Source organism: Labeo rohita, chromosome 5 (assembly GCF_022985175.1).
Source record: "Labeo rohita strain BAU-BD-2019 chromosome 5, IGBB_LRoh.1.0, whole genome shotgun sequence".
Classification (NCBI taxonomy): domain Eukaryota; kingdom Metazoa; phylum Chordata; class Actinopteri; order Cypriniformes; family Cyprinidae; genus Labeo; species Labeo rohita.
The window spans coordinates 22,898,993-22,926,727 of NC_066873.1; the positions used below are offsets into that span (position 1 = coordinate 22,898,993).

Here is a 27,735-nt window from a genome sequence, read left to right on the forward strand (position 1 = left end):
ACTAAGTTCTCTTTCATGTCTTATTGTGCTTAAACTTTCAAAAACACACAGGTTTATGTTAAAAACACACAGGAGTTACAAGAACAGTTGGTTAGGTCTGTGAAGGTAAACAGCTGGGAGAGAAATCAAATGTTTATATTAGATCTAGGTTAATAAATAGTAAGTCAATAAATCCATGCTCTCTTGTGTCCTCCAAAGCTGGGACTCCAAATAGTGTTCAGTGCTCATCTGTGCAGCCAAAGACAGAACAGTTAACATGCTTTGCTTGAACTTTCGCCATGGTGTTAGAACTGGTACACCGTTGTCACTTGTGAAAACAAAATGGTGGCGCCGTGGGTGGAAACATGCAGATTAAGGGGCAGTGATGTTATAATAAGATCCTCTTTCTATGTCACGGGGGGAGCAAAATCTGAGTGGCTTGTTTTTCCATAAGCTTGCCAAAAACTGGGTTGTTCTTTTTTTTGTTTTCTGGGTTGGTACATGCACTGGGGACCCGATAGCAATTATACATGGAGAAAGTCCAGTTTTCATAATGTGTCACCTTTAAGGTTGCCAGAGTAGTCACCAGGCCTACCTGTTTTAGGGGAATTGATTACAGTTTCATTGTTAGGCTTAAAATTCAGTTCAACCAAATATCACAATTGTGATGCCATTCACTGACTATTGCGGTCTAATGAGGAACAGAATTAAATTGAAGTTGTTATGAAAATCATTCGCTTGACAGCCGTGGTCACTGCGTTCACTTTCACTGTATGGAAAATGGCGCTTAGGGCTATTCACATAGAATGAAACGCAGTGTAGTTGAATGAAAAAAAATCTAGCGACGCATTATTTTTTTTTTTTTTTACTTGAGCGCTGGGCTTTTAACTGTATCAATAGGCTTCAATAGGCGCGAGACTCCAGCGATTAAAACAAATTTAAACAGGACATGAGGGTGAGGATTTTTATTGTTGGGTGAACAATTTCTTTAAACAGTAATTTCACAAATACAGCATACACATTGTTTGCCATGTCATACAAATTTTAGTGTATGTATTTATAAACAAACACATTTTCACTATGATAATGTACTAATAATTCTATCAAACTTTGATTACCAATTCTTTCAGGCAAATTATGAGGCTACCTGTCTTCCCCAACCTCATTTCTCTCTCTCCGATCAGAGGTAAGAAGCTTGCTGGTTGAAGCTCAGTACAGCACAACCCAATCTGACTAATCTGATTAACTTAAAATGGACTCCTATCAATCATGAGCTAGCGTGACATACACTCACACACACACACACAAGCAGGCCTAGTGCTTGTAAAATCAGACAGTTACTTTTTCCAGTCAGCAACAAGTTAAAAGTGTAGGGCAGGAGCCAGTCATGACCGACCAAAAGCCTTCAAGGGTTGTGTCCCCTCCACCTCTTGACACCATTATGACCTTGATCAAGACACTTGTGGTGCTATGATAGTAAATTAAGTAATAAAACGTCTATTTTACAAATGGACATTTACAATTTTAAATTAGTTTGTATACTTAAAAATAATCACAGTACTAACCCTCATGCCATTCACTGACTTTTTTATTGTGGTCTAATGAGGTACAGAATTAAATTTAAATTGCTGTGAAAATCATTTGCTTGACTTGCTTGACAGCTATGGTCACTGCATTCACTTTCACATAAATTAGTTTGTATACTTCTGTATAAAGGTCTGAAGACTGCTCCAGTCCTAGAGGACTGCTCAAGGATGTAATCTTCACAGGCGTTGAATGACCTCTCCCTCTCTGTTGTTTCATAAGTCTCCATCCTTTCATTTCATTATTTTGAATGCTGCTTCTTGTAATAACAGCTTGGTTACTTTACCTTTCTTTCCAGTTTTCTCCAGAAGGCCTTTAATCACTTCTACGCCTGACCTGGGAATACCAGACTAAAATGTAGCTTTTATGTCAATAGTGTAATAGGGTTGTGCTATAGGACACAATGTCACAATGAACAAAGAGGTATCGTGGCTTAGGGCTTCCTAGGAACCTGAAATCTCCTTTCACCTGTTGGGCACTCCTAGCCAAGCTTATAAACTCAAGAAAGATCAAGAAGAAAGGAGGAGGAGCAGAAAAAAATAAGGGACACACTGACACTTGAGATTTTTTAATGTGACATGAGGACGTGTTATACTAATGGTTTAACACCATCATCTAAAACCTTGTGCAGAAGTCTGGTGCACTGTTAAAAATAATTTGTTGAGTCAACTTAAATAATTTGTTACCTGGCTGCCTTAAAATTTTAAGTTCAGTCAACTCCAAAAAAGTTTATTTAACTTGAAATGTTAAGTTATGCTAAGTGACAACTTAGATATTTGAGTTGATTCAACTTAAAATTTTAAGGCAGCTGGGTTACTTACCCAGGTTTTAAGTTTAACAAACACAAATATCTAAGTTATCAGTTAGTACAACTTAACATTTCAAGTTGACTAAACTTAAACATTTTGCTCCAAAAGAAGTTAATAATAAGGATTGAGACTCTAGGTATGTCAGTAGCTTTATAAAATCTGTTTATTCTACCTTAACAGCCAAATGCTGCTCATTTATTTCTGTTACTATTATCTGACACTCAATATAGGAATAATTAATCAAGGCTGACTGTGAGTAGTACAGCCATTTTGGGTGTCCAAGACGACTACCATATTGGCCAGTGAAACATAAACAAAAATTACAGAGTGCACCTGAGGAAACAAGATGGAGCAGGACAGTACAAGTACAATCTGTAACGTTTGTTGGCTCAGTGCTGATCCTACACAGACAGTGGGATCAAATCCTCAGCTCAATTAGAAACCATCATACAACCTATCTGGTGTACTGTAATGTCTATCACAGTATTGCATTAAAATACCATTTATAGTAGAGTCCATCTACAGATAGACTTTAAACAAAAATAAATAAATAAATAAAAATATCTAATGCCTAATATTATTATTATGTTATTATTTCTACTTCACATTGTCAGTCACTGTCTAAATGTTACTGGGCCACAAGCTCATATGTACAGTGAGGAGAGAAAATGCCTTTTGCCATGCATGTGTGGATTAGAGGCTAAAGAGGGTTAAAAAGTCACCGCATGAATTCCCGGCCTGCCCCTCCTTTCTCTTCTGCTCGTTCCTTGTCTTTCGCAGTCTCCCTCTCTCTTTGTAAATCTGTCTATTCCCAGTAATACCCAGGACTCAGAGAGACTCTTGTTCCAGTGGCTTCCCCCCATTAGGCTCTCCAGATTGGGGCAGGACTGGGACAGGGACAGGGCCTGCAACCTCCAGGGGCCAAAAACCAAAAATCAACTCTTCATTTTAAAAAGAGAAAGGTGGATTTCTACATCAATTTTTTTATACAATTTTTTCAAAGACGACGATAACCTTTTTTAAAAGCTTTTCCATCGATTTTGACATGGAATATCTGTCTTTTCTCCACCTTCAGTTTGGACTTTTACATTTTTAATTTGGATTTTTGTCTTTTTACTATTTCCTCTCTGGGAGTGCAGTTCTGGTCCCCCTCTGGTTCTTCTGAGACTCTCTGTGTTCTAATGGGACGAGCACACATCATGGCTCTTAATTAGCCTCACTTACCAGGTTAGCTGATCTTTTGCTCTTTTATGCAAAATCAATCATTAACGGTAACAGTGATTTTCAGTATTGAATTTGCTAGAGTAGTCCATGAGGCTTAGAGGATTAGGACTGCCCTGAAGGATGCAAAGTAATCTTAGGTTGTTACAGCAGTTTTTTTTTTTTTTTTTTTTTTTTTTTTTTGCTTAGTATTAGCGTTTAAAAATAATTTTGTTTCAATATATGCAATGTTTTACCTCAGTATTTAGAGTATTAAACTTCACAATTAATTACATTACACTCTTCTTTATCGGCATTGATGGTTCAATGAAGAACTTTGAACATCCATGGAACCTTTCAAATGCAAAAAAGGTTCTTTATAGTCTTTAAATGATTTAAAGATTAGATTAAATGAAATTGAAAATGAAATAAAATTAAATTAAATCATTAAATGACTAGGTTTGTTAAATTTTCTTTAAAATGGTTATTTTAAGAACTGTTCACTGAAAAAAATGGTTCTTTTATGGCATCTCTGCACAAACACCCTTTCGGAACCTTTATTTTTAAGAGTGTATATTATCATTACTTTAATCATCAAAAATCAATGTAATTTAGACTAATTTTATCTGTCCTACTTGAAAATGAATGAAATGTCTGTCTGTATCAAGCTGATGGCAATTGCTAATTATGCTAACTCAGCTAACATTCACTAGGATTCAAAGATAACAGTCTTGTCAGTAAAGAAATAGTTATTATTGAAATACTGTTATCCATTAACTTGAAAGTTCAGTCACTTCGCATTATGTACGTAAATGGCAAAACATTGCCGGTTTAGTGGTCATTAGTGCTAATGCTGAAATAATGTAACATCACAAAGTTACAATAAAGTTTTAACAATGTTCTGAATGTATCTATTTCATAGATTATTAACTATAAAAAGTGGCTTTGATTAGACAGCTATTAAAACTTTCCAAAATTCAGATTTCTATATGACGATAGCTATAATTTCAACATGCAGCTTGAGATCCATGAGAAAGAACACAAGATGTGATTACAATTTACAGTAAAATTCATTTACAGTTAGAGTATAAACACTAAGGCCCTGTTTCACAGACAGGGCTTAGCTTAAACCAGGACTAGGCCTTAGTTAAATTAAGTTATTTAAGCAGCTTTTATAAAAATGCCTCTGAAGAAAACATTGAGACATTTTAAGATATGTTGGAGCAAGATATTTTCAGTTGAGACAGCTCAAACATGCATTTTAAACATGCACCTTGTCTGTGAAACCAGGAGTAGAAGTGGTTAAACATAATTAAAATGCCTAATGCCTAAAATCGTGACTGAAAGTGTCAGTATCTTTGTGTTATTATTTCTACTTCACATACGTGCTAATATTTCCAATTTACATATGTAAAAATTGCCAGTTTATTGGTCTTTAGTGCTAATGCATTGAGTGCCCAGAAAAGCTCTATATAAATGTAAGGAATTCATTTTTAAGGCTGAAATAATGTGACACCACAAAGTTACAATAAAGTTGAATGTACTGCATGTATGTATTTCATACATTACTGACTATAAAAAGAAAAGTGATTTTAATCAGATTACTATATGACGATAGCTATAATTTCAATATGCAGCTTAATATCCTTGAAAAAGGCCACAAAATGTGATTCATGTTCAGGTCATGAGATTCAAGCAGCCAATGATTAACACGGGCGCACTTATATAACAGGACATCCCCTTTGAATGCAATCGCAAAAACGACCTTAACCTAAAACACTTATTAGTAATCTTATTAGTAAGGAGGAATATCTGGAGAGATTTGAAAACTGCATAAGATAGCAGCATTTAGATAGTAGTAAATGCTACTGATTAAACATTTAAGCAGATTGTAAGTCCCAAAAATGTGAAATTCCTTTAGATGATAGAACTATTGTCCAGTAATGCTGTACATGAAACTGACTGGATAAATGGAGGGCTGTGGTGTGACAGTTTTCTAATATTGCAGAGAGCAAAGCTCTCCAACATAGGAGTGGCGTGTGTCTGATAGCAAGGTCCCATGCAATCCTCTGTAATCCTGAGTTATTTCAGAGCTGGCTAAAGGTCCAAAGAAAGAGCGAGCCAGACCAAGAGGTTAAGAAGTGAGGGGTAGACAGGACATTTATACAGACGTTGGACAGAATGATGAAGACATCATTGAGAACAAAGCAAAACATCAGAAAACAAAAGGCTTTTGACAGAGTGATGATGGTGTAAAGAGATAAGGTTGATTAAGATTAAGATTGATTAAGCCTCACGTTATTTGGCAGTTCTTACGGCCATGGCTAATGAAGGCAGAGCTCTTTAATTGTAATCTGCTTGCTGCTTGCTGAGCAATGGATAGAGAGGGAGGGAGGAATAGGCAGACAGCCTGGTACAAGTCGTGTGACACTTCACCCCAATTCCACCTTTAAACACAGATGGCACATGAGCCAAGTGAGGATGTGGCTGGTCAGGTGATCGGACCAAGCCTGCGGTCAGATATCAGCTCTCTGGAGTCACAGTGGAAAGGACAGTATGATAAGAGGGGCGAAGAAGAAAACTTTGGTAGAACTTTATGTTAAGGTGTCCTTGTTACACATGGTACATGTACTTACTATTATAACAACAATTAATTACATGCAAGTAATCTTAAACCAAACCCTAATCCTAATCCTAATCATATAGTTAATTAATATTACTCAGTACTTAAATGTACAATTACACTGTAACAAGGACACATTAAATTAAAGTGTAACCAAAACTCCTATTAGGAAACAACAATTCATTAAAAAGAATTAAACAACATTTAATTGTTCAATTAAAGATTGTCTTTTTGAACAGAAGTAACATATGTTATTAAAATAAAAAAACAGCGAAATTCTATTAAAATAATCAAATACAAAAATATAAATATGTTGGTAACACTTTATGATATGGTTCCATTAGTTAATGTATCAACTAACATATACAAACAATGAACGACACATTTATTACAGTATTTATTCATCTTTGTTAATGTTAGTTAATGAAAATACAGTCATTCATTTTTTGTTCTTGTTCATTCACAGAGAATTAACTAATGTTAACAAGCTAAAATGCATTAAAAGATGTTGAAATTAACATTAACTATGACTAATAAATGCTGTAGAAGTATTGTTCATGTTTAACTTAAGTAGTTTACTAATGTCAACTAATGAGCCTTATTGTGAAGTGTTAATATTTTGTCTTCACTAAACATATCATCCAGGCTAGAAGACTGTTTCAGCCTCAGAGTAAAAAATAAAAAGAAGATTGTACATTATACGACGTCACAATTATTGAAATAAAATCCTAATACTTTTTACTCTGAGGTGGAAATAGGCTTCTGTACTTTTCTGTACATAATAGACTCATGAGTAGATTCACAGATCTACGAATTAATTTTATTTATTTGTTTATTTGTAAATTGTATTTAAAATGTATTTAAATTTTCCACTGCCATTTGAAAGTTTGGAGTTGGTAAGATTTTATGCTTTGGAAAGAAGTTTCTTATGCTCATCAAGGCTGCATTTATTTGATTAAAAACAGTATATTATGAAATACTATTACAACTGTTTTCTATTTAGAATAATTTTGAAATGCAATTTATTCATGCGCTGCAAAGCTGAATTTTCAAAAGCTATTTCTCCAGTCTTCAGTGTCACATGATCCTTCAGAAATCATTCTAATATGCTGATTTGCTGCTCAAAAAATTATTAGTCATATTTCAATCAGTATTGAAAACAGTTGTGCTGCTGAATATTTTCATGATTATTTAATTAATATAACTTTTCTGTACTGTAAAGGTCTTTATTTTGACTCACCTTCACTGATTTAAAGTATTAAGATTTATTAAATATTAAGTATTAAAGAAAAAAAAAATTAATTTAAAAATCTTACTGACCTCCAACTTTTGGAATGCAGATTTACTGACCTGATGCTGATGTTTGAGCCGCTGTTACACTCTCACATCATTACCACATATAGTAAACTATGGTAAAAACAGATGCAATGTATTGTGTGCTAATATTCCAGTACACATAAAAAAAACAACCTAACTTTTTTTTCTTCTGTTTTCATCCCTTGCCTTTTACCCCTCTTTCCCTCTCATTCACCAAACCCTTATTTGTTTTCTCTCCAATACAACGGCACACATTTGCTCCATTTCTAAAACAGACAGTGATGGCTGGTTATTGTGCAATAGTTTTGGGCTAGTGCCCCTCAGTGGGTAGAACCCAAATCGAGAGCTGGCTGTTCAGCCATTATACTGTCGCTATCAAAATATTCACCAAATCCAGCACAACATCTGCCAGTGCCACCTGTTTTTTCATTGTCCCTGACAATTAACAGTAAAACAAAATTAAAATGGATGACCACAGAAACTCTAGCTTTCTTTGCCAGTCCCACCACCCACGATGGCAACAGTCTTCTGCTGGAAAGAGACGACGAAAGCAAACCTCAAAGCAAAAAGCAGACAACACCAATGGACCATCAGGTCCAGTGTCTTCGACCCCAGTGCTCCGCAGTCGCAGCTGGTGGGGGAACTGTTTTCTCCTTCCTCTAGTCATGCTATCTTACTTGCCCTGTGAGGCCTGGGGCACCACCTTCAAAATCGCCATCGTAGGACCATGGTCGTGCGACCCGATGTACTCCAAAGCCCTGCCGGACCTGGCTGCACGATTAGCCATGACTCGAATAAACAAAGACCCCGACCTCAACAAGGGCTACTGGTATGACTACACACTAATTAATGAGGATTGCTCGAGTTCCAAAGCATTGGCACGCTTTGCCGAACTGGAGGGCTATGGTTCGGCTTTGCTTGGACCGGCAAACCCTGGCTACTGCACTGCTGCTGCACTGCTGGCAAAGAATTGGAACAAGGGCATCCTGTCCTGGGCTTGCCTGAAGGCTGATATGGATGAGGGAATGTATCCCACTTTTCTACGGCCGCTCCCATTGTCTTCTCGTGTGCTCTTCTCGGTGCTGCGCTTTTTCCGCTGGGCACATGTTGGGATTATAACAGCAGAGAATGACATGTGGGAAGCTACTGGGCATGAACTTGCAGCATCCCTGCGTGCTCTTGGCCTGCCAGTTGGTGTGGTTGTTACCATGGCAAAGGACAAGGAAGGGCCACGGCAAGCCCTGAAGACAATACGGGAGACTGATCGAGTGAGGGGTGAGTTCTGTTTGAGTTAAGTTTAAAAATGTAAATTTGTAGGGCTGCCCTCGACTAGGGCAACAAGTCAAAATAAGGTGAGTTTTTGCTTAGAACAAGCAAAATAATCTGCCAAGGGGTAAGCAAAATCTTATCTTATTTTAAACAGAAAACAGGATTATTTTTCTTACCCCACTGGCAGATTATTTTGCTTGTTTCAAGCAAAAACCCAGTTCATTTTGACTTGTGTTTTTTTCTGAAACCAAGTTAACATTTTTTACTTGTCTACAAAATCCTTCTTGATTTAAGAAATTAAAAAACAAGATAAAAAATCTAAATAAGAAAAGCATTTTTTGCAGTGTATTATTTTACAAAAGCACAATGTTTTGTTGTTATTCTGGGTGCACACAAATAAATGTAGAGTCTTTACAGATTCATTAAGATGTATTACTTTTATCTGTATGACCAAATATGACAGAGTATTTTAAGAGCAAGTGACCGCACCGGCACCTTCATCTGTCATGCATTAAGCGCACTACTATTCAGCTTCCACACTCCACACGGACACTTCAATAGCGCACAGTTTTCTACGTTAACATTAGACTGAGTGGCCATGTAAAGTTGCTGCTACTAACATCTTTCAGATGAAAAGCCATACTTGAGGTCAATGAATGATAGGTGAGCATTTGGATGTCCTGCCCGATTACCACATAGACCAGCTAATAAAATGTTGGTTAACTTAACCACTTCTCGATGACTAACGGTTAGTCGACTATTAGGGAGCAGCCCTATAAATTTGAATTTAAAATGCTCAGAAACACTAAAAAAAGGTGTAGAATTTTTACTTAAATATTGCTAGTAAATTTCACAAAAAATTACAAAGAACTGGCAAGTATGAATTTGAATTAAATGTGAAAACTTCAATAACCTTTTTTATTGCTACTTTTTATTTACAACTTCAAGGCCCTACAACTTTAGTGTCCTCTTCTATACAAATTAGGGTGGCCACTTTATAAATATTATTGAGAAAATGTTTGTTACATAATTTTGTATGTCTCTCATTATGTTTTAATAATTCACTCTAAAAAATGCCGGGTTACAAACAACTGGGTGAAATATGGAAAAACCCAACAACTGGGTCCTATATTTAATTTACAACCTATTTTGGGTTCATTTTAAACAATGGCTGAGTTAAATAAAGCTACCCAGAAGGCTGGGTTGAACATTTAACCCAGGCGCTGGGTCAAAACAACCCAGTTGCTGGGTTTGCCCATGTTTCACCCAGCGCTTGGTAACCCAGCATTTTTCAGAGTTTCAATAACTTGTCCTTTCGTTTATTCCTCAATCCTGTTTTCTCCACTCTTATTCCTCCCTCTTCATTTTCTCTGTGCAGCTGTCATCATGTGCATGCACTCTGTCCTGATTGGTGGAGAGGAACAGTATCAGTTACTAACCACAGCAATGGACATGAGAATGATTGACCGAGGGTACATCTTCATTCCATATGACACACTCCTGTATTCACTGCCATATAAAAATGTGAACTACCCTATCCTGGCCAATGACACCAAACTGCGACGAGCGTATGATGGGGTATTGACAATAACCATGGACCAAGGGGAACAAAACTTCTATGAGGCCTTTAGTGCAGCGCAGGAATCCTATGACATCCGTACAAGCACACCACCTGAAGAGGTAACACAATCTTGCCTTAGTGTTTTAGTACTAGAGGTATCATTTTAAACAAATAATATAGGGATGGGGATAACAAAAGCTATAGTTATGTAGAAAGCATATTTGCCACAATAGTGAGTTTAGATGTTTTTTATCACTGCAAAAATCAGCATGTGGCATTATGTATTAAATATGCGCATAACTTGTGTATGATAAGACATTTTCAGGTTTATGTTCAGCTCAGTGGTGTTTTGTCACTAAATGATTCTCATAAAACAGGGTTAACAAAAACTATAATAAAAAAAAGTGTTACTTTAAATAAAATAAATGTTAACTGATGTCAGATAAAATCATTTAGTTAGTTGCCAAGGTGATTTTAAATAAAATAAATAAAAATGACAAAAACAAAACAAAATTGCTAAAACTAAAATGAAATTTAAAAAATGTAAAAAACTATAATAGTATGTCAAAAATACTATTAAAGGCTACTAATAAAAACATCCTAAAATGACACTTTTTATTTTATCATTTCATTTTTGAAGAAATTGCTTAGAATCCCAGTAAGATTTTTTTAATTTTGTCTTTCTTGACAGGTTTCGCCATTCTTTGGGACCATCTATAATATGCTGTATTTATACTGCCATGGCTGCAGAGCAGAGTCGAGTTGCAAGTGGAGGGCGCTGGGTATCGGGTGATGTGCTGGTTAAAAACGAGGGCGGATTTGAATTCAGTGGCTTTAACCAGCAGATATCGGCAGGTACTGATGGAGAAGGAATGCAGGCCCGCTACGCTGTCCTGGATACAGATGGCTCTGGGTCCAGCCTACACCGCACGCACGCCCTGGAAGCACCACACACATATGGGAAATATGGAGGGTTGAAGTACTTGGGGAAATCGATTCATTTTGCTGGAGCGTCTCCGAGCACTGACTCAAACTGTTGGTTCAGTCCTTATGTCGCTTGTAGTGGAGGTAATAACGCAGAAATTCTTGTACCACGTACATTTTATTATAGTATATTTAAAAGCATCAACACCAGCATTGATTCTGTCTGTTGTTCTTTTCCTTTTATTGCAGGCTTGGATGGAGTGACCTTTTTCTTCCTCCTCCTTTTGTTCTGTGTGTTGGTAGGTGGAGGAGGTGTAGGTTTTCTCCATATAAGGTATGAATTGAATTGCTTGAGTTGCAGCAAACCACCTTGTATTGAATAAGTTTGTTGTATTACTAATAAATAAATGAGTATATTTGTGTGTGTGTTTCCAGGAAACATGGGATGGGGATATTTGGAGCATTTGGTGGAGGAGGAGCTGGAAGCCCTACTAAGATAATACTGACACTGGATGACTTGGTCTTCATCAACACCACACTCAGCAGGAGGGTCAGTCATAAATCCTCTCTCTTTCTTTCTCTCTCTTGCTCATGGACTTCATCTATATCTCTCTCACTGTCCATTTCTGTCTCTTTCTCTGTGTGTCTCTGTAGAAGCTGAATGAGGAGAGTATGGTAATAATTTAAATTAATTTAATATAATTTAGTGTGTGATCTGTTGCAAGTGTGTTGATACTAAATAGGACAGGCATGAATCTCTTCACAGAACTTACTCTCTCGCTCCTGCTCAGGTTTTTGTCTGTCTCTCATATTTCTCTTCTTTCTCTCTGTAGAAGCTGAATGACGATAGTATGGTGAAGAGTCAACTGGATGTTAAAACCCCTCGCCACTCAGTTTCAGGTCGCAGTTACATTACGTCAACTCCTGAAACGTCCAACGTTGCTGTATTTGAGGTGTGTGAAATCTGTGCTTTTTTGTGTACACATAAATACACTTTGGTAAGTTGTTAGCATAGTGTTTTGGTACTACATGAAGCAATATCACACAAAGATGAGTGAATTTGTACTGAATGCCAGAAGGTTAAAACACTCTTTCTTCAACATTTGACTGCATCCTAAAAAACAACTACTTTCTTTCTTTAATCCCTACCTGTCTAGTTTGTACTAATCTGATCAATGTCTGAAACTTTTTATTATGAGCATTTCCTGTTTATTTTGCCTCTTTATGATGAATCGCTGTTGTATTCCTCAACAATAAGTCGCTTTGGATAAAAGCGTCTGCTAAATAAATAAATGTAAATATTCAGTACAACAGCATGATTCCAAGTCTTATAAAACAATTCAATAACTGGTAAGTTAATATGAAGTAACATTTTAGATAGAATTCAACCAGTTAGTTTGTATATTTTTCTCCACCAATGAATTGCTAGATATAAACTCAGAATTGTGAGATATAAACTTCTCTGGGCAAGGAGTAAAAAAAAAAAAAGGGTAATTTCAGTAGTTTGAGTTTATAGAGTTTATAACTTACAGTTTGTATATTCTTCCTCAGAATTTAGAGTTTTTATCTCACTATATAGGGTTTGCACTTACATCACGATTTGGTCCGGATACATGGGCATATACTCGGATGTAAATAACCCCTGATTGCACATGTACATCACAGAGATGTCTATTTGACGTCTATATTTACATCTGCAATACGTCTTTAGGACGTTTCCTATCAGATGTCAAATAGATGTCTATTAGATGTCTTTAAGATGTTTATGATTTCGAATGTATGTAAAACTGATATCTTACAGATGTCTGTTGGATGTTTGTACACAGCAGATGCTTTCCAGATCAAGTGATCTTTAACAGACATCTTGCAGACATACATGTGCTATCAGAGATGCCTATTTGACAGATGCCTATTTGACATCTGGAAGACGTATTTTTTTTTGTTTGCTCATCTGCAATACGTCTGTATCGTTTCCTATCAGATGTCAAATAGATGTCTATTAGATGTCTTTAAGATGTTTATGATATAAAATGTATGTAAAACTGACATTTTACAGATATCTGTCAGATGTTTGTACACAGCAGATGCTTTCCGGATCAAGTGATCTTTAACAGACATCTTGCAGATGTACATGTGCTATCTGGGACAGCATGGATTGCACGGTTAATGTACTACTGAACATATTGTTTTGCTAATTTATGCTGTCTGAACCATGGAAAAAACATGTGGAAGCTGGTAAATCATATAAAGAAGGGCTTAGCCTAATATTTCAACTACCTGACCGAAAATGATAAGAAAAAACATGAAAATTGTCAGGATTGGTGCCTTGGAAATCTTGGTTCAGCTTGGCCAACCACAAACACATTTTGTTTCTCAGACAGTTTTTTATACTCTTCTCCTTGATTTGTTGTAAGTTTTAGCAGTCTACAGTACTCTAAATGTTTTTCCTGGTCCAACTGATTAGTACAGCCCAAAACATGTCAATAACTGATTTTCAGCAGCAATAATCAGCAAAATATGCAAGTTTTGTTCGGTTCAGTGGCAGTTTACGTTCATTGCCGCCAATGTGGCCGATTGATGACACATTGTGAAAACACTCTCTTGCCAGTTATAAACTCACAATTGCAACTTTAAAATTGCATCTTGTAAACATCTTGGCATGAATTTACCTTAAAGGAGAAGTTCACTTCCAGAACAAAAATTTACAGATAATTTATTCACCCCCTTGTCATCCAAGATATTCATGTCTTTTTTTCTTCAGTCTGAAAAAAAATGTTTTTTTGAGGAAAACTTTTCAGGATTTCTCTTCATATAGTGGATTTCTATGGTGCCCCTGAGTTTAAACCTCTAAAATGCAGTTTAAATGCAGCTTCAAAAGACTCTAAACAATCCCAGTCAAAGAAGAAGGGTATTATCTAAAGAAACAATCTGTTGTTTTCTAAAAAAAAAAAGAAAATTGACAATTTATATACTTTTTTTTTAACCTCAAATGCTCGTCTTGTTTAGCTTTGCATGAATTCTGTGTCTTCCAGTTCAAGACAGTTAGGGCATGTCGAAAAACTCCTATCTCATTTTTTCTTCCAACTTCAAAATCATTCTACATGGCTGTTTTACCTTTTTAAAGGTAAAAGGGTAAAGGGTGTTTGATCTTCTTTGCATGTTCACTTTGTTAACACTGGGTTGGTACTTCTGCAACGATGTAGGACGATTTTGAAGTTGGAGGAGAAAATGAGATGGAGTTTTTTGACCTACCCTAACTAAAAATTATATAAATTGTAATTTTTTTAAGAAAAGAACTGATTGTTTCTCTAGACAATACCCTTCTTCCTTGGCTGGGATCATTTAGAGCCCTTTGAAGCTGCATTTAAACTATTTTGGATTTTGGATTTTTGGATTTTCTTTTTTTTTTTTTTTTTTTTTTTTTTTTTTTTGCATTTTCGGGGGCACCATAGAAGTCCACTATATGGAGAGAAATCCTGAAATGTTTTCCTCAAAAAACATAATTTCTTTACAAATGAAGAAAGAAAGACATGACCATTTTGGATGACAATGGGGTGAGTAAACTATCTGTAAATTACTGTTCTCATAGTGAACTTCTCCTTTAAGCTTCCATTGGGTTTTCCATTTCTCCCTCCACACTGACTAATCAAAACGAAAGCTGAAGTTTTAATAACCTCATTACTGCAAGCAAATAACACTAACAAATTAGAAGAATGTAGTATAAATATGAACAAGCCTGTGGAGATGTGTTCAGTTGTTTTATTCTGTGCTGTCAGGGTGACTGGGTCTGGCTGAAGAAATGCCCCTGTGGAGATTCTGTTTCAGAAATCACTGACAGCACACAGGCCATCTTTATCAAGGTAAGAGGGAAGTGAATGAAAATGAATAAAGAATGAATTAGCTTACAAGTTGTGGACAGGTTTTGAAATGAAAACTGAATGCTATACTCACCTTCCCATCCTGTCTTCTGTACCTTTTTTTACTTCTGCTTGTCCTCCTCTTCTCTCTCTCTAGCTGAGAGACATGCGTCATGAGAATCTGAACCTGTTTCTGGGTCTGTTCTTGGATACTGGCATATTTGGCATTGTTACTGAGCACTGCACCAGAGGCAGCCTGGAAGATCTGCTCAACAACGAGGAAATGAGACTGGACTGGATGTTCAAATCATCCCTTCTCCTTGACCTGATCAGGGTGAGGAGTTTAGTAAAAAGAACAGTTGAATTAACAAAGGGTTGAAGGAATGCATATATGAACAGATAAGTAAAAAGCTCAAGAAGATGAAGCTATAAATGAAAATGTGGTAAAGAATGACTGGCTGTCACCTAATGAACTGTCAAAGATGTCACCTGCTCCAGTCTCCTCATACTTCTCTGTCACTTTACTTCTAACGCCTTTTTTATCTTTCCCTGTCAGGGAATGAAGTACTTGCATAATCGTGGGATTATTCACGGACGCCTGAAGTCAAGGAACTGTGTGGTAGATGGTCGGTTTGTTCTGAAGGTTACGGATTATGGCTTCAATGAAATCATCAACTGTCAAAACATCATCCTGGAGGACACCAAACCGGAGGGTATGTGTAATACATGTGGAAACTGCTAAGCCCTGAAATGAGAAAAGGGACATAGTGGCTCTCATCATCTTGCTTATTTTTATATATTCAGTCCTGTGATTGACTCTGATCTTTGTATCTTTGATACAGATCAGTTTTGGACAGCTCCAGAGATCCTGCGCAATCCTAAACTGAATAAGAAGGGCACGTTTCCAGCTGATGTATACAGCTTTGCTATTATCATGCAGGAGGTGATCTCTCGCTGTGCACCCTTCTGCATGTTGGATATGCCTCCTGAAGGTTAGACTCCCTCACATACCATGGCATCACATACCGCTCAGATTTTCACCAAGTTAAAGGAAAAACTAAAGTTAGCAATGATTTAATGGAGTTGGTTTGGAGAAATTCAGATATGAATACAGTGATCTAAGTTGTGAATACTCAAGTTGTGTATCTCTGTGTGCAGAAATCATAGATAAGGTGCGCTCTCCTCCACCGCTGTGCCGACCCACTGTGTCTGTGGATGAAGCGCCGCTGGAAGTGATTCAGATCATGAAACAGGCCTGGAGTGAGGAGCCTGACAAGAGACTCACATTTGAGGAGATCTTCAGACAGGTACACCCTCTTACTCTCTCTCTCAAGCACACACACAGGTAAAATTTTGCATTATTTTGCAATTACTGCACAACATTAAAAAAGAAAGCAAATAAACAAACAACAGATTTTTCTTCCAGAAAGAAAAAAAAAAAACAGAAAAATATTCAGTATATAAAATATCTCCTGTTTTCTGTCCCTTCTAACTTGCAGTTTAAGAATGTGAACAAAGGAAAGAAGACAAATATAATTGACTCAATGTTAAGAATGCTGGAGCAGTACTCCTCAAACCTGGAGGATCTTATCCGAGAGAGGACTGAAGAACTAGAGGTAGAGCGTCAGAAAACTGATGCTCTTCTAGCTCAGATGCTGCCCAAGTGAGTCCTACTTCAGTGTTCAGATTTCTTTTTTCACTCCTTTAGGTTCTTATAATGCCATTCTGCCTTTCAGATCTGTGGCCTTGGCGTTAAAGACAGGGAAGCCAGTGAAGCCGGAGCACTTTTCAGATGTCACACTGTATTTCAGTGATATTGTGGGTTTTACCACCATCTCTGCTCTGAGTGAACCTATCGAAGTGGTCGATTTGCTTAACGACCTCTACACACTCTTTGATGGAATCATCGCAATCCACGATGTCTACAAGGTTTGCATGAGCTTTTTTAGGTTTCACTTGAGTTGATTCTTTCATAATGCTGATGCTACAAAAACTGTCACTGGGTGGTGTCTTATTTAGCATTAAAGGAGACTTGATATGCCCCTTTTGTCAAATATGTAATTTAAGTCTCAGATGTCCCCAGAATGCGTCTGTGAAGTTTCAGTATAAAATACCCCAAAGATCATTTATTATATCAATTTAAAAATTTTTTTTGCTATTTGTATGCATGTCTATTTAAAGGCAAATGAGCTGCTGCTCCCCACACCCTTTTCCATAATATGTCTGTGCCACAGCTCGTACCTCAGATACTAAACTGCTTATCATTTATGTTTTATTGCTTTTAAACTGTCAAATACACAGAAGTTTATGTTAAAAACACGCAAGTTACAAAACAGTCGGTTATGTCTATGAAGGTAAACAGCCTGGAAAGAAATCACATGTTTATATTAGATCTGTGTGGCAGCAGCGTTAGCATCAGTTAACATGCTTCGCTCTAACTTTTGCCATGGCGTTAGAACTGGTACACTGTAGAAAACGCAATGGTGGCACCGGGGGGTGGAAACGTGTAGATTAAGGGGCCGTAATATTATAATAAGATCCTCTTTTTACGTCACGAGGGGAACAAAATCTAAGCGGCTCATTTTTTTCACAAGTTTGCAGAGAAAATCTTACCAAAACAAAGTTACTGGGTTACAAGTTACGAAGTTACCTTTCTGTACACATGTATGTTTCCGTGTGTGTTCATACTATGCGCTTTCCGTACATAATGTATTTGTTATTTTATTCCTATTGTTTACTATATTTATTAGTTTGGCCACTAGTGTTGTTGTTTTAGCTCTTTTTCTGTTGTAGGCTGTAAAGACATTTGAAATAACTGAAATCGTTTGGCAAAGAAATACAGATATGTAATGTGGTCAAAAGCTGTCTGGAACTACTTTCGCCGTGTATTTCCTTGAAAATAATTGCACAACTTAGAACGTTTGTCAGCCACTCAGATTCAAACAGCCCTGTATTATGTCAGTAAGCAATAATGTACATCCAGCCGGTTGTTATCGCAGAATAAAGCCTGACAGGCTTATCAGACTGAAGGGCTTTATTCTGCGATAACAGCTGGCTGGATGTACATCAGGGGTGTCAAACTCAGTTCCTGGAGGGCCGCAGCCATGCAGAGTTTTGTTCCAACCTTGCTCCAACACACATACTATGCAGTTTTCAATTAAGCCTGAAGGACTTGATTTGTTGGATCAGGTGGTGTTTAATTAAGGTTGCATCTAAACTCTGCAGGGCTGCGGTGCTCCAGGACTGGAGTTTGACACCCCTGATGTACATTATTCCATTTATTACACAGCTGCTTGCCACAAAAGTAAATAATTAGACGCATTAAATTAAATATTTGAACGCAAAGCTTCAGTAAAGAAAGCAGTTAGCAGCTAGCAAGTGGCAAGTTCAAACTAGAGGAACATTTAAGGGATACGCTGCAGTCTTAGCACTTACTACACAACATTCCACCACATACTGTAAATAACCCAGATAGCACACATACATCTGCAAGATGTCTGTTAAAGATCACATAATCTGGAAAGCAACTGCTGTGTACAAACATCTGACATCACATGTGTAAGATGTCAGTTTTACATACATTCTAAATCATAAACATCTTACAGACATCTAATAGACATCTATTTGACATCTGATAGAAAACGTCCTATAGACGTATTGCAGATGAGCAAACACTCTAAAAAAATATGTCTTGCAGATGTAAATGCAGACATCAAATAGACATCTCTGAGATGTACGTGTGCTATCAGGGAATTATGGCGATTAAAGATATTGATTTAAAATTTAAGAAACTGTTTTAAAATCTTACCAGATTGTTAATTATTTTATAATAAACATTACAGTGTACAAAACCATTGTTGCGGCAGCTTCATTAGTATGATATGAGAGAGCGAGTCCGCACTGAATTAAGTTTTAATATCTTAAAAAGCTGTTCCCAGCAAGCGAATAGCGACAACTGCGGTTACCCGGATGAGTCTGTGTTATTAGTTTTAACCGGTTGTTGTCATGAAATTACTATAATAATAATAATAATATCTATAATAGCACATACAAACGGTTTTGCATTTCACAAGGAGCATTTTATATGATATATTTCAACAGGTAGAGACTATTGGTGATGCATACATGGTGGCATCAGGAGTTCCAAACCGTAATGGGAACCGCCACGCAGCAGAGATGGCTAACATGTCTCTGGACATTCTACACTGCATCGGTACATTTAAAATGACGCACATGCCTGACGTCAAAGTCAAAATCCGCATTGGACTCCATTCTGGTAAGAAACGCACGAAGCACACAAACACATATACAAAGAACATTCAAAAGTTTGGGGTCTGAAAGGTATTTTTTCATGTGATTGAAAGAAGTCTCTTGTTCTTTATTTGATCAAAATAATTTCTATTTTTCTATATATTTAATAGGTGATGTATTCCATGACTTGATTTCTCCAAAATCTGTCCATACCGTAATCATTCTAATATGTGAACTTGGACCACAAAACCGGTCTTAAAGGAGAAGTCCACTTCCAAAACAAAGATTCACATATAATGTACTCACCCCCTTGTCATCCAAGATGTTCATATTTTTCTTTCTTCAGTCATAAAGAAATTTGACTGAAGTAAGAAGTTTTTTGAGGAAAAAATTTCAGCATTTTTCTCCATATAATGGGCTGAGATGGTGCCCCAATTTTGAACTTCCAAAATGCAGTTTAAATGCGGCTTCAAACCATCCCAGCTGAGAAAGAAGGGTCTTATTTAGCGAAAGAATCGGTTACTCTAATAATAATAATAATACAGTTTATATACTTCTTAACCCCAAACGCTCATCTTGTCTTACTCTACCTGGACTGTTTTTGTTCCGGTTCATGACAGTTAGGGTATGTCGAAAAACTCATGCTTTCCCTCAACTTCGAAATCGCCCTATATCGCTGTTTTACCTTTTTTGTTAAGGATGTTTGATCTTCTTTGCGTATTCACTTTGCAACGACTGGGTCGGTACTTCTGCAATGACGTAGGATGATTTTAAAATGATTTTTGAAGTTGAGGGAAAAAATACAATTGAAGTGTAATTGAACTGTCTTGAGCCAGAATACACAGAGTTCAGGGAGAGAAAGGCAAGACGAGCATGTGAGAGTATTTAAATTGTATTTTTTAAAATTATTATTAAATTAACTAATCGTTTCGCTAGACAAGACCCTTCTTCCTTGGCTAGGATCGCTTACAACCACATTTGGGATCGTTTGAAGCCGCATTTAAACTGCATTTTGGAAGTTCAAAATCGGGGCACCATAGCAGTCAATTATATGGAGAAAAATGCAGAAATGTTTTCCTCAAAAAACATGATTTCTTTATGACTGAAGAAAGAAAGACATGAACATCTTGGATGACAAGGGGGTGAGTACATTATATGTGAATCTTTGTTTTGGAAGTGGACTTTATGTAGCACGGGTATATTTGTAGCAATAGCCACAAATACATTGCATGGGTCAAAATGATCCATTTTTCTTTTATGCCAAAACTCATTAGGATATTAAGTAAAGATCATGTTCTATAAAGATATTTTGTACATTTCCTACTGTAAATATATCAAAACTTAATTTTTGATTAGTAATATGCATTGCTAAAAACTTCATTTGGACAACTTTAAGGGTGATTTTCTCAAAATTTTGATTTCTTTGCACCCTCAGATTCCCGATTTTCATATAGTTGTAGCTCAGCCAAATATTGTCCTACCCTAACAAATCATACATCAATGAAAAGCTTATTTCAGCTTTCAAATGATGTATAAATCTCAGTTTTGAAAAACTGACACTTACGTCTGGTTTTGTGGTCCAGGGTCACATATGTTGATTTGGTGCTCAAGAAACATCTCTTATTATTATCAGTGGTAAAAACAGTTGTGCTGCTTAATATTTTTGTTGAAACTGTGATACATTTTTTCAGGATTCTTTGATGCCTAGAAAGTCTTTGCTGTCACTTTTGATTATTTAATTTCATACTTGCTGAATACACATTATTCATAAAAAAAATTTTAATGACCCCAAACTTTTGAATAGTAGTGTACAAAAAGCATGAAAAAAAAAAATCAAATATAATTTTACCCCTGAGTGTCATTTTAATTGACAAAGATGGTCTTGTCTTACATCAGTGAACTAAACATTGTGCTAAATGTGAAAACGTATTTACACTTGATCCTCTGATGGCTGTGTATTCCTAGAACAAGTGAAATGTAAATCCAATGCATCATCCAATTAACAGATTCATCCAATTAGTTAGTATGCCGCTGGCCCTTTCCCCCACCCTACAACTCTACAAAGATCACATGGTGCCCACACAGGTGTGACTGACAAAACGTAATTCTATGCAGTTGCTAATGTGCTAACTTACTGTTCATGTGTCTATGACAGGTCCAGTGGTAGCGGGTGTAGTTGGGTTGAAGATGCCTCGGTACTGTCTGTTCGGGGACACAGTAAACACAGCCTCCCGAATGGAATCCACAGGGTTGCGTGAGTACACTTGTGTGTTTAATATGCATATACATCAGCACGTGTCTGATATGCACAATTCAAGCGCTTGTGGCTGTCTCTGAAGTCGTGCTTCCAGGAATTTGTCTTTGGCTAAGGATCAGTTTGAAGACTCAGTGGTTAGTACTTTGTGTGTGTGCTGATCAGTGGGTGCATGTCAGTGAGAAGCTCAGAGGGCTTAAAGTGCAGAGTTCCCTGTAAGCTCTTAAGAGTATAAGCCAAATTAGAAAGAAAATTCTGCTTTAAAGCTAATGTCCTCTTAGAACTCAGCCTCCGACATCACCCTGAACTGTCTCACCTTTAATCAGACCTTCTGCCACATTTATCCCAAGAACATTTACTTCACATTTACTTCATGTTGAAGAACATGCAAGAATGTGTGAAACATGGGTCCCACTTTATATTAGGTGGCCTTAACTACTATGTACTTACATTTAAATTACCAATTGATACAATGCACTTATTATGTACATACTTGTTTTTACATTGTACTTGTTTTAAAATATACCTGCATGTAATTACATCTGTAATACTTTTCTGTAATTACATTTATAATTACACTGTTGACAGATCCTTTATATCTTAACCCACCCTTAAACCTACCCATACCACCAAACCTGTCCCAGAGCTTACCCATATCCCACATCAAATGCAGCAAAAGTGTTTTGCAATACAATATGAACACAATAAGTACATAGTAATTAAGGCCACCTAATATAAAGTGGGACCGAAACATGATTACAAGTTGTCAATGCCTAGAAAATATACATATACACCAAAGTTCTAAAATTTGATTAATACATTTTTAAATAGTACAAGCGTACATTAAATTTATTCGAAGTGACAGTAAAGACATTTATAATATCACAACATTTTTCTGTTTCAAACTAATGCTGTTCTTTTTTCTTACTTTCTATACATCAGTAAATCCTGGAAAAATTTATTACAGTTTCCACAAAAATATTAATCAGCACAAGTGTTTTAAACATAATAATGTTGAAAAAGTTCATATTAGATTGATTAGAGTAATGTATCCATTACAGGAATAAATTAAATCTTTAAATGTAATACAATAAAAAAGCAACACTTCTTAATATTACGGATTTATTTCATTTTTATCAAACATATGCAGATTAGATGAACACATGGGACATCTTTCAAAAAAAAAAATTCCAACCCCAAACTTTTTAGAGTTGAAATACCTAAAATTATTATTATAAATATTATCTTATTGTACAAAAAGTGTTTGTTTTCAAATTCAGATTGTTTCAAATTCATTTTAAATGAAAGACTAAAGATGTTTTTATAAATTAGATCACATCAAGTGCTATGTGATTTCACCCACACAATGAAATGACTAAAACACAGTTGTCCAGATTATATGAAGGGAACAGACCAGTGACAGAATGTCTTGAGTGATGTAATATGCTCAGTGCATCAGCTTCAAATAGCTTAGAGTGGACAGTCAAGCAGCTATGGACATAATGCCATCTAGTGGTTTCTGCGTAATATGTTCTTGATGTCCCGAGTCTGTATAAATTCACAAAAAACCAATTTGGGCAATGAAAGTTTTGTTCAGTTTGCAACACTTTCAATGTAATATTAATTAAGTTACTATGTTTTTTTTATTGTTGCGCTTTCCCTGTTTCTACAGCTTACAGAATTCATGTCAACAAGAGTACTGTTGATGTCCTGAACAGCCTCAAACTTGGCTACAAAATAGATGTTAGGGGCAGGACAGAGCTTAAGGTATGCAAATATACACACACACACAAACACTAACACATCTCTTCAGTTCAAGGAGAAGTTCACTTCTAGAATGAAAATGTCCTGCTACTTTACTCATCCCCATATCATCCAAGATGTTCATGTCTTTCTTTCTTCAGACGCAAAGACATTTTTTATGAGGAAAACATTCCAGGATTTTTCTCCATATAGTGGACTTCAATGGTGGCCAGTGGGTTGAAGGTTCAAATTGTGGTTTCAGTAAAGCTTCGAAAGGCTCTACATGATCCCAGCTGAGGAATAAGGGTCTCATCTAGTGAAATGATTGGTCATTTTTTTAAAAAAATACAAATTTATTTTGGTGCTGATAGCCTAGTGGGCAAGTGTGCCGACATACAGTGCTGTTGCACTATGGGTGTCCCATGTTTAAATCCCGGCTTGAGGACCTTTCCCGTCACAAACCCCTACCCGCCCCTCTCTGTCCCACTTTACTTCCTGTCTGCTCTCCACTCTTGTATCAAAATAAAATAAAAATGTATATACTTTTTAACCACAAATGCTCAACTTGCACTAGCTCTGTGATGCGCGTCTTCGACTTCACAGATAATCACATTGGAAAAGTCACGAGTGGTTAGTTCTTCATCTGTGTACAGTACTTCCACCTACGTCAGGTGTGCGCAATTAGGTAGTGCATGAGGTCAAGCTAGTGCAAGATGAGCGTTTGTGGTTAAAAAGTATATAAATTTGTATTTTTCTTATAAGACCCTTATTCCTCGGCTGGGCTTGTGTAGAGCCCTTTGAAGAAGCATTGAAACTGCACTTTTTTAACCCATTGATTCCCATTGAAGTCCACTATATGATGGGGTGAGTAAATTATCAGGACATTTTCATACTGAAAGTAAACATCTCCTGTCAGGTATTTTTATGAATATATATTAACAAATATGGTCAACAGATAATCATAAATAGTAAAATAATCATAAACAGATTCAGTGTTATAATGATTATATAGTAAATACAGTCATACCAAAATTTATTCAGACACCTTCAAAATTTCTCACATTATCACAGTTTATTTGCTAAATGGTAATAAAATATGACAAGAACTCAAGTTAAACTGTGTCAGAACAAATTAATCTTGGTAATGTCAGATAACTTTGATAGAATGGTATGTAATGGATTACAATCAACCAAAAATTCAGACAACCACCTTTTATCAATTTTACTGGTAGTCCACTGTATAAAGAATGTTTGGGTATAATATGTCACAGTTTACTTTATTTTGCTGTCCTCACTTACATAAATAAAACCCACTAGTAAAAAATTATCAAAAATTATATCTGGTGTCTGAATAATTTTTTGGCTTGACTGTATATATTTTCAGAACTGCATCTGACACAAAGTTCTGGTGTAATTTCCAGAACACACAGTCTGTAATATGTTTTTCATCAAAAGTTAAACTTGCTATCAAACAGATAATAATATCAGTGAAGACCAAACTTGACATATTGTGTGAAGAAGAAAAATGAAGGCAAATGTGTTTTGAATGCTAGTCATAAAATTAACAAAAGAAAGGAGACAACCACTTTATTCTAAAAATGTTTAAAATATTCATGTTTTAGATTTCCATCACCATCATTTTCAGAATGATTATTACACATAATACATCATTTAATGGAAATTACACTATGGTAAAAATGACAAAGATAACACAATTCTTCACTGTTGCACATATGTCCATCTTTGTAACCCTGAGCCACAAAACAAGTCATAAGTGTCAGTTTTTTAAAATTGAGATTTATACATCATCTGAATAAATAAGCTTTTCATCGATATATGGTTTGTTAGGATAGGACAATATTTGGCCAATATACAACTATTTGAAAATATGGAATCTAAGAGGGAAAAATTAAAATGTTGAGAAAATTGCCTTTAAAGTTGTCCAAATGAAGTTTTTAGCAATGCGTATTACTAATCAAAAATTACGCTTTGATATGTGTACAGTAGGAAATTTACAAAATATCTTCATGGAACATGATCTTTACTTAATATCCTAAATTTACCTAATCATTTTTGGGATAAAAGAAAAATCGCTAATTTTGACCCATACAGTGTATTTTTGGCTATTGCTCCAAACATAGGTTTTGTGGTCCAGGGTCACATTTAGGCACTGTTAGTAAACAAATTAAATAAAATAGTGTGAGGGTGAAAATGTTTTAGAAAAGGTTATATATTAGCATTTGCTAAGAAACCCCCTGGGATCACACATAACACAATACTAATACTAATACTGTGCTAAATGCGTCTTAAATGTCCTGAAACTTGTCATACGAGCTGTTAAATGTCATTCTCTATCAGGGTAAAGGTGTAGAAGAAACATACTGGTTGGTTGGAAGAGAAGGATTTAACAAGCCACTACCTGTACCGCCAGACCTTACTCCTGGGTAAGAAAGAAACCAGTTCTGTCCATATGTACATCTTTAGGATGACGTCTATAATGCAGGGAATTGCTAACTTTCTTTATGTTGCCATTAAGGGCGAGCAACCATGGTATCAGCTTGGATGAGATTCCGATGGACAGGCGGCAGAAATTCCTGGATCGACAGAAGAAGATGGGGAATTGAGGTAGAGAGCATTTCAGCTACTTCAATCAGGTTTTACTCATTTTTTTGTTTGGTTGATTTCAATTTTCTGCTTAATGAATCAAAGAAAGTGTTTACAGTTCACTAATTTGGTTGCTGTTGCATGTCTTGTAAGAGCGACTTGAAAGGATAGTCCACCAAAAAATGAAAATTCATTTACTTATTCACGATTTTTTCCCTCTGTGGGATATAAAAGAACACATTTTGAAAAGTCAGTGGGGTTCAGTGTTGCTTTGGACCCCATTGAATATCTTTTTGTGTCAGAGAAGAAAGAAAATAAAACAGAATTGGAAAGACATGAATACATTTATGTATTTATTTTTGTGCAGTCTATCCCTTTAAGTCCTCCAACGTAAGGCTGTTAAACTTCTGTACTCACGCTGTTCTGTTTCTGTGCCTTTCAATAGGTTCTGATGCTCATGTTTCTGCACCAGCCTATCGAATTTAGGAGAAAGTGGGGCAAGGGGATGAAAGGGGTGGATTGAGGTGTTCACCCCCTCGACTACCCTTTTCTACTTGATTCATTCCTAAAAAAAGAGTGGAAAAGCTCACTAGGACATCTGACGAGAAGCAAAAACACTTGAACTCTGAATGCCAGTCCATAAAAACCATCAGCTCAAGAAGACGGCATGCGCCAACTGCTATGGATGGTCACAGAGGACTTTTTTAAATCTATATAGAGTTTATACCGCAGTTCATCCAATACTAAATTAAAGACACTGCTGAGATAACAGTTCTTCAAGACCAGAAAATGAGAACAGCAGAACGCCTCATCTCTGCAGTTATGCGATCCCTCCAGTTACTCCACTTGTGCAAAGAGATTTTGTTCTTATTTCGATATTTGTGCAACAAAAACAAGCAAAAACAGCTAACTGATGGTGCTTGTTTATAATGGCACCTGCAATTTAGTTATAATTCAGTGGGAATAACGCCAATAATATCCATGTATTGAAATTATTTATAATACCGTGTTGATTTTATATGATAGGAATATCAGGCTTTAAATACTAGGTGTTAGTTCAAAAAGAACTTGTTCACATTCTTCACATTTTCTTTTTGAAAATGCTTTCATTCTGTTAATTCCACGTGGCACAGTTTGGCCTTTCTAGAAGGTGAAATGCATTCAGAGCAGTTTTCACGGCCAAGCAAACCAGAGATTTTATGACAGACAATTATTTGGTCTCATTTGAGTTGCTTAACTCCATTGTCCTCTCTGAGTTAAGAATAAGAGATACAAAAAAAAGGAAACTCGTGAGCTGAGACTGAAATTGTCAGCTTTATAATAGCATGACACATGATCCTGATATTAGGCACATTCCATGCATAATATCCTGATGTCAAACCCTGTCTGTTACTAAAGAGAAAACACATCAGAGATTCATCCAAAGATTTTTTTCAGCACTACTTTGCCTGCTCATACTCAGCAAATGTATGTGCCCTCTAAAAGGGGTATTACACTACATGACAGAGGGAATTTCAAAGGTGTGGTCTGGATATCTTCATTAAGATAGGAGGGTTCTGGCGCCCGTGGCTGTCCAGGATGACGTTCTGTCACCTGATACTAAACCACAGTCTGGGGAGCTACAGTTGCAGCAGGATGTAGCTGAATTTCAATTGCAATCTCACCATTTTATCTTGTCGTTTGTGATTGTGTAAATAAAAGCTGGTTTTAGCGACCGTGTAGATTCTTTCTTCTACCTAGTAACCTTCCTAGAATTATGG

At 36.3% G+C, this 27,735-nt stretch overlaps 1 protein-coding gene across 1 annotated transcript; it reads left to right on the forward strand.

The window, feature by feature from the left end:
* The first annotated feature begins 718 nt into the window (after positions 1 to 718).
* On the forward strand, positions 719 to 27,684 carry gucy2d (guanylate cyclase 2D, retinal). Its single transcript, XM_051111292.1, is given in 21 exon segments — positions 719 to 3,599; positions 7,788 to 8,787; positions 10,160 to 10,461; positions 11,034 to 11,072; positions 11,074 to 11,410; positions 11,516 to 11,600; positions 11,702 to 11,816; positions 12,100 to 12,219; positions 15,043 to 15,126; positions 15,281 to 15,457; positions 15,680 to 15,836; positions 15,966 to 16,115; positions 16,282 to 16,430; positions 16,623 to 16,786; positions 16,860 to 17,052; positions 19,225 to 19,399; positions 21,530 to 21,628; positions 23,301 to 23,395; positions 25,730 to 25,815; positions 25,908 to 25,996; positions 26,421 to 27,684. Coding segments are annotated over 19 exon segments (3,426 nt in total). The 5' UTR covers positions 719 to 3,599; positions 7,788 to 7,976; the 3' UTR covers position 25,996; positions 26,421 to 27,684.
* The last annotated feature ends 51 nt before the right edge of the window (positions 27,685 to 27,735 follow it).